Consider the following 12898-nt stretch of genomic DNA (forward strand, 5'->3'; position numbering starts at 1 on the left):
GTTTTGTGCTAGTCTGTAATTTTAACTTATATATATATATATCACACTTCACAACTTCTTAAGATGAAAGTGGGCTCTCCGTTAGATAACTCTTGTCGGTACATGCCAGAGCTGCACAGTATAAATAGCACAGCACATGAGCAATGGCAAACACTGACAAAGCTGCTTGGCTGAGATTTTCCACAGCCTTGGCAATAAACTCTGGCACTCAGAACAGCTAACTATTGTCATTATTCCTTGCTAAACTCACCCAGCGGATAGATTGATAGTGACTACACAATCTGCCCCCCACAGAAACACCCTTCTGGCTGTCAGTCTGCTTGCTGACATCTTGACAAAGATAACCTTTTAAAAATTCTTGTCACACATATAGCTACCCTAGCCTTTTTATGCTTCTTACAGATTACATCTATATTTTGGATGATGGGATTTTTTGCTATGAAAAATATGCCCTAGTTATGAAATTACACCAGAGGTTTCAGAATGCATTTATTATGACAGTACATTGTGCAATCCTGCATCCAAGCCTCTAGTCACATACACACATGATCTTGCTCTTACCTTTCTGATGAAATTAACATGGCACTCCCCTTTCTGCACAGGTGGAGGGCACTGTGGAGGCACCCTGTATGCTCTGTGAGATCTGCTCTGCTCTGCTGCATATGAAATGGCTGATAAGAAACGGACCTCAATAAAATTGACCTCCTTGATCACACTGGTAATATCAAAGCTCTGCACCAGGAAAAAACAAAAACAAAAGGGTATACCACTGAAGTTTAGCTGTGAGCTTTATAAAGATATTCCTTTTAGACTATATAGATATTATTTGAATATGTTTGTGAACTAGTCTTTACAGGTTGCAGGACTGGAGGAAAAGAAAATTAGAATACTTCTCAAACTAAGAAAAAAGGCACACTAAGTCCTACATGTAACTCTTTCTGGGCAAATCCCTAGGCCCCATTGCAATCAATGGGAGTCTATGGGTATGTCTATACAGCCTGCAGAAGTGAGCCTCCCAGCCCAGGTTGACAGATTTGAGCTAGCAGGCTCACACTAGCACTCTAAAAATAGCTATGCAGACAACACTTTGAAGCTGTAGCTTGGGCTGTGAAGCATTGGGGGGGGGGGGAGGGAGTGGGTGAGCTTCAGAGCCTGATCTTAGGTAAACTGAGTACCGAGCTGCACCTTATACAATCCTCTGCTGCCAAGGCATAGTATGGTTCCCCATCCCTCCACTCCCGTCTCTAAAGTATAGATACACTAGCATCTCTGCACTGAGCAAAGAACTCTCTGTAGGACTTATTTATTAACCTGTTAGACCAGGGGTGGGCAAACTATGGCCTGGGGGGCACATCTGGCCCTCCAGGCGTTTTAATCCGGCCCTCAAGCTCCCGTTGGAGAGCGGGATCAGGAGCGTGCCCCAATCCGCGCGGCTCCTAGAAGCAATGGCATGTCCCCCCTCTGGCTCCTACGCATAGGGGCAGCCAGGGGGCTCTGCACTCCGCCCTTGCCCCAAGCGCTGCCCCCGCAGCTCCCATTGGCCGGGAACCGCAGCCAATGGGAGCTGCAGGGGCAGCATAGGAGCCGGAGGAGGGACATGCCATTGTTTCTGGGAGCTGCTTGAGGTAATCGCTGCCTGGAGCCTGCCCCCCGACCTTCTCCCACGCCCCAGCCCCAGCCCTGATCCCCCCTGCCCTCCAAATCCCTTGGTCCCAGTCCAGAGCACCCTCCTGCATTCCCAACCCCTCATCCTCAGCCCCACCCCAAAGCCCGCACCCCCAGCCGGAGCTCTCTTGCCCCCCAACCCCCAATTTTGTGAGCATTCATGGCCCGCCATACAATTTCCATACCCAAGTGCGGCCCTCAGGCCAAAAAGTTTGCCCACCATGGTGTTAGACTGTCCTCTATTTGTGGATGGACAGAAAGGTACATATTTAGTTTTAAAACTCTTCTCCTCGCACCAGTATACCCACCCCTAATTTAATTTCACCTGGTAAAACTAAGATTTCAATTGGTTATTAGTGTTTTCTCCACACTATTAGTTTGTGGCATGCCTGCTATTTGTTCCTGAATTTCTACCAAGCGGAAGTGCCCCTGCCCCTCTCCACAATCAGTAGCCACTGTCCTTGATCAGGCAGCAGACCACCACACAACAAATTACAACATAAGCAGCCTCCACAGAATAGATTTACCACTAAAGTGTTTTACAAATGGAGCCACTGAATAGAGTAACTGTCAAAGTCTTGCAATCCTTGGCTCTGTCCTAGTCTGTTCAATTCTACTTTACGCAGTCACTTCACAAAGCAGATGCTACTAGTGGCCTATCAAAATGAAGATCCAGAAATAAATACTGAATAATAATATGTTGCAATTCTACAGCATCTTCCATCTGTAAACTGTTTTGACACCTTCCAACATTAACTAAAACTTCACAATAAACCTGTGAAAGCGAGAAGAATTAATATTCCTATGTCACAGGTGGGGAACCGAGGCACAAAAAGGCTATTTGATTTGTTCCAGGTCATGCAGGTCTGGGGAAAAGCCAAGAACAGAATCCAGATCTCCTGAGTCTGCAGGTCTGTGCCTCAGCCATAAGACCCTCTTTTCTCTAAAGCCATGAAGGTAAAATGTTGAGACATGAAGAAACTAAGGATCTCTGTGTGGCTCAGTTTTCCATCTATAAAATGGATATGGGCTTTCCTTTCTCACAGTCTTTGTCTCTTTTGTCTATTTATACTGTAAGCTCTTTGGAGCAGGGACTGTATTTTACTAAGTTTTTGTATAGCACCCAGCACAATCTTATAATTGAAATCTACAAAATTATTTTGTATGATTATGGCAATCCTAAAGTGGGACTGTGACTATTCAGTACCTGATCTTGTCATACTGATACAGACTAGGACCAAAGAGACAACACAATGGCATCAAAAGGCCTGGGAATTAGATACTATATTAGAATGAAAGAACTAAAGAAAGAAACTGCATACAAACATTTATAAGTAAGCTTTACACTGCATGCATTTACACTTCAGCATTCACATGTAAAGCAGCAGCATTCGAATACCAATTAGTAAGCAGATTTCCAGCTAATATAACTAATTTCAGCTTCAGTTTTCTTAGAGCTGTGGCAGTTCCCAAGAAGCAAGACTTATATTATTAGGTAAACTGTTCCTCTTGCCATACTTCTTCTAGATTACAACATGAAATGTTCTTCTCTAGGCCTGATCCTGCTCCCACTGGGAAGCCAATGCACCTCCCCTTTCCAGCACTGAGGTGGCTTTCTGTATGGTTCTCAGATAAAGACATTTCAAACCCCATGACATATTATCAAGTCTAGTCCATTACATTTTACTCTGGACTGAACACATTGGGGGTATTACTGTGTACTTGTCTAGGTACGAACTGCTTGGCAGAAAAGTGCTTTGAGACAACTGTAGAATTGCCTTTAGAAATACCAGCATTACTCACATATCTGTTGAACATGTTGTCCGTTCTCCCAACAGTGACATTATTGATCAGGATTTGCGCTACTGTATCTACTCCCTCGAAAACCAAATTCACTTTCTGCCATTTGCTATGAATGATAACACAGGAATGTAAAATTATTAGGGTACTTTGAATTAACTACACATGAGAGAATCAATACTGAAATCTATGTCCCCAGTATCCTGAATAGCAGCTGTTTCAATGGGTTACAAAAATACTTTCCTCGGTGTAGCCATCTTTATCATTTCAAATTAAAATGACAGCTGACATGGATCAGACTCGCAATACAGCACAACATCCCATGTTCAATAGATATCAGATGTGTGGCTGCTTGCTTCCTATCAGCTTTATTATTACACTTCAGCAGTTGGCAATTTGTACACCATTTTTTGACAATGGGAAAAAAAATCTTGAAGGAAAAAAAAAGAAATCCACTAAGTGACATTTAGCAACAGGCTGCTTGAAGCTTATATCCCATTACAGAATTTGGTTTATTACATCTGAAAGTAATAGGTGGATTTGGGGCTGACTGCTTAATAACAAGCATTTCTGCATGGAAGAGAACATAAAACTATTCTTATTGCGTACCTGACATCAAAAGGGGTTTTGAATATCCTGCTGTAAGTCCAGTTATCCAAGGAGATCCATCTGTAGGTCAGGTCATTAAACCTATAGTAAGGATCCTATTGATAGATGAACAAAAAACATTGCAGTGTTACACAAATAAAATGAATACTGTTATCTAATAGGTGAGTCATTTTCTTTCAGATATTCTGCAAGTGCACAATCCAATTATCTTATTTTGGTTAGCTTTAGGAGGACAGATAATTCTTCCACTTCTGAAGTGATATGTGAAAGCAACAGCTTTAGAACATTTTGACATTAACTGTATATAGGTCAAATCCCGCTTGCTGTACTCATGTTTAGAAGTAAGGGGAGCAGGATTTGGCCCTTATTATGCTGGGCTGAAAACAGAAATAATTCAACAGAAGTAGCAATTCAAAAGGAGAGAGAGAGCAGCAGAACCACCTCCACAATGACCGAGGATAGAGAACAGACAAGATGATAAGAAATAGATTCTCCAAACCTCTAGAAACTATAGTGAACAAACCTGTATGGTTTTAAACAGCAACATCCCCAGAAATCCACACCAATCACTCCTGATATGATAGGAATATATTACATTGTTATATTTGGGGAGGGAAAAGTGGAAACACGTTTTGGTTGGTTGAGTAAAATTAAAATGTCTACCAATGTTCTTCCCCCCAAAAGACAGTTATGTGAGAACCTCACTGTAATTACAACAAATGTGCTATTTTCCTTTTAGTCATACTGCTCACTCAAGAATTCTAAGCACATTCCTTACAACGTATTCCCACTCCCTTTTCCTTGATGTTCCTTTCCTTATGTTGGGTCACTTCTTACCTCACCTAGACTGCAAACAACTCAGGGCAGGTGTGTGGACTGGATACTCCACTGCCTTGCACCTTGTGCAGCCACTTACACCTGGAAAAAGTGAGTGTCAGTGAGGAAGTCTGACTCTTTGGCAGCATTTACCCCCCACCCCCTTTGCACAGATGTAGGTGGTAGTGCAGAGCCACGTGCCTGGCCCTCTACTTGTCAGTAAACACTATGCACAACAACGGCCCTGTAGACATAATAGTAACAATGATATACTAAGGGCCCAATCCTGCAGCTAGCCCCACTGAAGTCTGTGGGACTACCCACATGAACTAGTATAAGAGTTGCAAGAGTGGAACCCAGCTAATAAAAAGTCTCACTGTGGTGTATGAACATGAGAAAGATGTTTAGGTCAGACAGTTCAGTGTGTATACCAGAGGCACCTGCTGAGACAGCATCTCATCTTTCTCCAGCAATTTCTCAGCTGAATTGGTTTCCTAAAACAAATAGCTGTAGATTCTGCTGATGTGCTTTACCCAAAGCTTAGCTGGAAAGAGCACAGAGGCAACAAGATTCACTACGTAACATCAGAAGCTTTCTAGAATGTTAAGAGTTATTCCTGGGGCTTGACTGTCCAGATTCAAACTGGGAGAAAGAAAATTTGGTCAGTCCTTTTATTTTCCTTGCTGCAACTCAAGTTTTCTCATCTTGTATATTAGTATCAATATTAATAGTCCTTCTGCACTCAGATTTCTTTGAAGGGGCTCTTCTGGTATCTTGGATTCCTTTTACAACATATAAGGCTAGATTGTGTGATTTACACACAGTCGTGTGTAGGGCACAGAAGAGAGTCCACCGCCTGAGGGAACACCAAGAGAGGATATGTCTCAAGTAATATATTCTCTTCTGGAGCTCCCCAGCAGCACATACGCTACTTCATGGGCTTGTGCAGAGGGTAGGGCATGGCCCTGCCTCCTTGCTACCCCCTCTCAGGCAATTTGTTTGCCAGGGAGAGTAAGCAGCAAGCAGGAACTGCTACTGTGACTGACCCTCGTGCAGGCCATACAAGTGTGGAGGCCTTCTCTTGGAGCACATCTCTGATTACAACCTGGCTCAGGCTGAGAAGGATGCCTGCTCACGTGCACAAGAGTCATGTCTTACTGCTTTCAAATGTGAAAGATCAGCAAGCAAGCTTTTGAGGGAGACTATTACACCTTAACCACATCCGATTTGGAGTGCTCTATTCTGTTATTCATCACTTTGTCATCTTTAAAGGAGCAACACCTAGTTAAAATAATATGACACACACAAAACTACCTCCTTACCTGTGCACTGACAACATTTAACATTCTAAAAACATTTCAAAACCCTAGAGTCTGGTCACTTCCTTGAAATAAATGTGCATAGGGAACGCCCTCTCCAATATTTGGACCTGGGACTGCTGAAGCAGAAAGCTGGAGGAAGACAGGATGGGACAGGGAGTTTGTGCATTACTTTCCTCCCCCAAAGACCTACTTGGCACCTGAAAAGTGTTATCCAAAAAAAGATGTAGTTGGTTTGTGGCCCCCACTCCATCCTCTTGAGGGAGACTCCAGGAAGAGGAAGTGCTGGCAAAACAGTGCAAGAGGAGCCACACAGATTGGGAGTTAGAAGATGGCAAGTGCTTCATAGCTGGTGCAGAAACATCCACATAGATACCCCTGGCCTCCTGAAGATTCTGGGGCTCTGTGGGTTCAGGGACAGAGGACAAATCCTTATTTATGTATGTTTATTTATGTATCTAGTATTCCCAGAACAGTTTGGCAAAGACTCTTCCCATGGGTATTTCTACAGGAAAGGGTGATCAGACTTCAAGCTATTTGTCAATTAAGCAGTTTGTTGTCTTTCTGCACTTCTCAGTTTATTGACTAAAACTAAACTAGTCGGTTTTGTTTATTATCAACACAATGCTGCTTTGCAGGTAGCTCAAAACGTTTTCCCGCAAACATTCCCTCAAATAAAAAACAGTGAATTCAAAATTGTGCCTATATTCACATCTCTTCGTATTCACTTTCCATTACTATTTTAGTGATGGAGTTTCCTGGCAGGAATGCTCATAGGAACAAAGAGTTTAAAGCAGAGATCAGAAAACATTCACAAATAAGGTCTGAAAATCATTGGAGTTTTCAAGAACAGGTTGGGAAAAAAAAACTATCAGGGATGGTCTAGGTTTACTTGCTCCTGCCTCTGCACAGGGGACTGGGCTTGATGACCTCACAAGGTCCCTTCCTATGATTTCTATAATTCTATGTATAAACACAAGCAATCACACTCAAAATTTGATCTAAGAGTTATGCTCAGCCAACCTGAGTATGGAAAAATACCACATGACCAACACGTTCAATCATAACTAACCAACACATCACATTTTGGATTTCAAATACAACAAACTGCAAGTGAACAATCTTAAGATCAATAATAATTCATGTACGCAAATAATTTTAAACAAATACATTTAAGAAAATTGCAAAAGGCTCACAAACATTTGAGGCTCAATTCAGCACAAATTATGTATTAATTACTCAGATCTAGTTGCAGACACACAAAGGGATGTTTATATCTGAATAGTCTGGTGTTAATTTTATTTGGTTTACATTTCAGGAAGCTATTTCTATTATTAGCTTTTATAAAACCTTTAACAAAAAATAAAGCTTGGGCCAAAACTACATGGCAATGATCCCTTCAACTGCAGGAGCATGTGTGTAGTACATGACCAGACTTTTTCATGCAGTTTTGTGTGTGTGGGCACAATCTGAAGCCTGATGCCATCAATGCCACTTTCTAGATTGTTAAACATGCTGCAGTTTTGTTCCGTTTTCTGCCCAGAATAGCAATTACTAGCTCAAGATTATTTTATTCATTCATTCATCCAAAACTTCTTTCAATGATCAATCCTGCCCCATTGCTTTGGTTGATTATATCATCACGTCCTAGGCCTGAGAAAACCCACAGTAAGGAACTTGTCGGGTTCTGTTTCCAGAGCCATCAACTCTAGAACACTAGTCTGAATCTAGCTCCACTTGATAGTGACCAAACATTGCTACCATTGGATGACTCTACAGCATCTTATCTGAAGTGAGTTGGTGTTCCATTTCCTAGTGGTTATACACCTCTACCCCGATATAATGTGACCCGATATAACACGAATTTGGATAAAACGCGGTAAAGCAGCGCTCCGAGTGGGGCGGGGCTGCGCACTCCGGCGGATCAAAGCAAGTTCGATATAATGAGGTTTCACCTATAACGCGGTAAGATTTTTTGGCTCCCGAGGACAGCGTTATATCGGGGTAGAGGTGTAGTAATTTTGTTGCCTGGCCTTTGGCTGGAGAGCTTTGTGCAATGTCAGAAAGTTCTTTTCATTTGATTCCACCAACCACATCCATATCCAATAAATTTCTAGGCTTCCTCATGTTTCTTAAAGATGATCTGTGAATTTTTTTAAAAAAACTGATTTTGAACCCATAAGATTTTTTGTTCGTTTGAATTTTTGCTACTTAGTCTTTTGAGGGTGTGGTTTGTTTTGTTTTGCGTTACTTTGGAACTAACAGGAATGTTGTCTTGTCATACTACAATCTCCTGGAGGACATCCTGGGGGTCTCACAGCATATTGTTACCTCTGATACATTATTGAAGGAGTGAAGGTGTTGAGTGACACCTTTCCTCCAGAATGTTTAATAGTAAGTGAAGAAGGTGTTCACAAAAATCAAACAGTTTTAAACAGTATGACTAAAAATCCCTTCCCCTCTCAACTGCGCTCAAGTCCTGGAAGGCCATCATTTCACTAACTCTTTAGCCATCGTAGAACCTTCCAGGTTAGACAGGATCTGAACTTCAAATGTAATAAACAAGTAGGACAAACCCAGAGGTTTGCTTTTGGGGGGTGAGGAAGGGGTGGAAATCAAGCCTTCTTTATACATTATAAAGAATAAAAGGGGGCACAAAACCATTTTTTTTCCTTTGCAGGTCACCTTTAAGTCTAGGAAATAGCCAAAATCTCATAGCTTGTCTTTATTATAGAAGCAGAATATAGGCTCTAATCTTCTGCCCCCTCCCACTTTTGACAGCTCTTTATAATACAGTTGACAGAATAAAACCCACCTTTCAGCATACTTTAAATCCTATCTTTCTAATTATGTTGAGTGCGAGCCTGATCCCATGCTCTTTGAAGTAAACAGGATTGGGATTTGGCTGAGGCCCTAAGAAAGCAAAAATGACTACTATATACTTTCTATTGCTTGTCTCCTCCAGATGGCTACACTGATTTTTGACTCCTTCCTGTAATACAATTCTTGTATTTCATTATATATTCCTTGTGATTTAAACATTAATAATAATAAAAAAACAGAAGTAGGTGTCTTTTCTATTGCAATACTTTTGCTATGATGCAATTTGAAACTGCTTTGCATGTTCACATTATATAAACCCATTTTGCAATAGTGAATTGTCACTATATCCAACTTCAAGGTGTTCTCATTTTCAATACCTTCTGAAACAATGGAAGTCACATTGCTAGAATATTTATCTACACCCAGAGATACTTTAATTTCTGTGAAACTAATGCAGTCAGAACACCTATACATTTTTCCAAAAGCCCATTTTCACATATTTACAGTTTCATGTGAATTTTAACTCATGGTAGTAATGAAAAGATTGTATTCTTGGAATACTAGTTTTGTAAATTCACCCTTAAGCCATTCACGTTTTCAGTGCTTATTCAGACAAGTCATTTAACTGAATATCACCTTATTCATAAGATGTGTTTCCGTTGAATACTAAGCCAAAAGCTACAGAATAGAAAGACATGTTTTTACAAGACAAGTTGGGAAGCTGACAAAAATATCAATATATGCTGTTGAATATTGTTTTTATACTCTATTTTAAAGGCTACTAATACATCTCTCCATCTACTGCAACTCCATATCCATTCACAAGACATTAATTAAAAGAGGTTGTATAGAGCAGTGATATTTAATCTTTTCATGTCTAAATACTGTAAACCCCCCTTTCCTCCCTGGCTTTCTCAGGCACAGGCAACACTGACCTGTGTGCCTGGGTACCTGATGTTGTTGACATTAAAGGAGATCCTGAGAATCCCAGTGGTGATGTTGGATAGGTGGGAATCCTTTATCCACCCTTCTACTGCAATCCCTTTACTCCTAAAGGAATTTAAAATTAGCAGTGCCTCCACCTGGCTGGCCCCTGCACACACTCAATGGTGTACCTTGGGAACCTCCCAGAATAAACCCCTTCAAATAGTAATAATAATCTGTGGCATGGGTCTAACTCAAAAATACCAATTATAAATAATATACATCCAATATACTTAAATTAGATTTAACACACCTTTACTTAACAACTTAAAGAAACAGGTTATAACCGATGTGACAGACCCAGACCAGTGGGGTACAGGAGTCTGGTAGAGGGCAAATATACTGGTCACTGGATGAGTAGTTTTCTGTTCCCTGAGTGACCAGAGCAGGGGATGCACTAGAGTAATCAGGAACCTGCTAGAACCAATTAAGGCAGGCAGGCTAATTAGGACACCTGGAGCCAATTAAGAAGCTGCTAGAATCAATTAAGGCAGGCTAATCAGGGCACCTGGGTTTTAAAAGGAGCTCACTTCAGTTTGTGGTGGGAGTGTGTGCTGCTGGAGGACTGAGGAGCACAAGCGTTATCAGACACCAGGAGGAAGGTCCTGTGGTGAGAATAAGGAAGGTGTTTGGAGGAGGCCATGGGGAAGTAGCCCAGGGAGTTGTAGCTGTCATGCAGCTGTTACAGAAGGCACTATAGACAGCTGCAGTCCACAGGGCCCTGGGCTAGAACCTGGAGTAGAGGGTGGGCCCGGGTTCCCCCCAAACCTCCCAATTGACCTGGACTGTGGGTTCTTCCAGAGGGGAAGGTCTCTGGGCTGTTCCCCAACCCACATGGTGAATCTCTGAGGCAAGAAAATCTGCCAATAAGTGCAGGACCCACCAAGAGAGAGGAGGAACTTTGTCACACTGACTAAGATTAAATATCACTACTAATTTAAATCCACAGGGGGGCAGATGAATAAAATCAATTACCAATTATAATATACAGTAATGAATTAAACTTATCTAACTAGTATTTACACTGCCACCATTTACCCCACCCCAGAGCGTACACTCCTCTGGATTTCAGAGTCCTAGATAATTGCATAGCCGCACTGGGAGAGCGGCAGCTGGAGACAGCACTCTGTTGGTTCTGTGTATCAGTCCAGCCAAGGCAACAAGCTGCACACCCCCTCTGATGATTGGAGTTGGCCCCACCAAATGTCAGCAGCTCTGAGTCCTGGTTTGATGGGAAAAATCACTCTGCCTCTCCTCAGACTCAGTGTCTCTGTTGTGCTCCTTCCCTTGCAAGTACTTTCCCAAACAAGAGTGGGGGTTACTCACAGTTCCTTCACTGCAGGCCCACCTCAGTCAGCTCTAGGCACAGCAATAGTCTCTGCCCTGGCTCCAGTGAAGCCACCAACCACCTCTGATGCTCCCTGGTTGATCAAAGCCCCAGCAGGCTCTCCACAGCAGCTTCTGGCTTCCCAGCAGCAGCTCCACACCAACAATCTGGCTTCTCTTCCCAAAAATGGGGCCCTCCCCGTTCCCTGGGGGAGTTGTAGTTGCTAAGGCTAGATTGCAGCACGCTGGATCTTCCCAACTGGAACACTCCCAAGAAAGTTCAGCGGCCCTTCTAGTAAAGGGGACCTACAGTACCAATTAAAATCTATTTGAATGCATAGAACCTTCAGTACTAGTCAGTTTCACTCTGGTTCTTTAATTTATCAGGACAGTTTCAACCCACACACTGCAGTAAACATCTGAAGAGAAAACTGTACATTTATATTAGCCAATTATTTTCCTCAATGAATGCCATTTAATGCCTAGCAAAATGGGATCCTGGTCCATGACTAGGGCTCCTAGGCATTACAGTAATATCAATAACTAATAATAGTACCACCTGATGGATGACATGGTTGTTCTTTGAGTGGCTCTGAAAAATATCAGCTTATGAGAAAATGTCAATTGCAACAATTTAGACAAACTGGTAATTAAGTTCCTGGTAAAAACAGATTTCATTTTCAGAACTGCACAAGCATCACTTGTGACAAATAGACTCTTGAGCTCAGATATTTATGGAATTCTCTGCACTACAGTGCTCTACAAATCAGAGAAGCAGCTAATATAACAAAACAGAGACCCCATGTAAAGGCAAATGGCTAGTAAGAAAATCTGGCTACAAGAGCCCTGTCCATCAGTGCCAAGAATTCTGTAGGAGTCACCTGCCAGCAGAAATGGCATCATATAATATTTGGAGTACACATAATAGAGGATCACCATTGCTAGCATAAAGCTTTCATGCATAAGTTACATGCGGATACATTTTGCTTGGTTGAATAAGACCTAGAAGATATTTGGCTGACTAGTCTCTTTAAGTATGATGACAGAGGACATCAACTCTGGGGGAGGGAGGAATAAAAGAGAGAAAAAAATGATCCAAGGCCAAGTATTTTCAAATTTAGGTGCTTAAAGTTAAGCTCTTAAGTCCATGTTTGGACACTTTAAAAAAAGGTGCCCTGATTTTAGAGGTACTAAGCACCAATGAGTGTCACTGAAGTGAGCAGCAGGTGGTCAGTACCTCTGAAAAATCACCCAATTTTTTCCCCCTCACCCGGTGTCACCCAGGCCTTACACATATTTGGAGAACTGTCCCTTGTAACTTTTTTTTTTTTTTTAACATTGCTAGCCGCAATGAATAGATCACATCACAAGCAGCTGAGGCAGCTGAGTTCCACTTCTGCCAGATGGCTCAAAGGTTTCCCCACTCCCCCAACCAAAATAAGCTATTTTAAATGCCCACATAAGGTTTTTCACAAGTTCAACTAAACCCATGCAAATCTGTGAGTAGACAAGCCCTACGGCTGTAGGCTAACTGACCCTGAAGGCTGACTGAAGTC

General features: G+C 42.0%; 1 protein-coding gene across 3 annotated transcripts in view; it reads right to left on the minus strand.

The window, feature by feature from the left end:
- The window catches only part of MANBA (mannosidase beta), a 66436-nt gene that overhangs the window by 49017 nt on the left and 4521 nt on the right, over positions 1–12898 (minus strand). For all 3 annotated transcript variants that reach the window (XR_010601736.1, XM_065597658.1, XM_005287859.5), the window contains exons 2-4: positions 4075–4169; positions 3469–3574; positions 562–732 (exon numbers count right to left, since the gene is read on the minus strand). Coding sequence is in view for 2 of the 3 variants with exons in the window: in XM_005287859.5 (XP_005287916.1) it covers positions 562–732; positions 3469–3574; positions 4075–4169 (372 nt within the window). In the remaining variant the exon portion in view is untranslated. The remainder of the gene's footprint in view (positions 1–561; positions 733–3468; positions 3575–4074; positions 4170–12898) is intronic.

This window comes from Chrysemys picta, chromosome 5 (assembly GCF_011386835.1).
Source record: "Chrysemys picta bellii isolate R12L10 chromosome 5, ASM1138683v2, whole genome shotgun sequence".
Lineage (NCBI taxonomy): Eukaryota > Metazoa > Chordata > Testudines > Emydidae > Chrysemys > Chrysemys picta.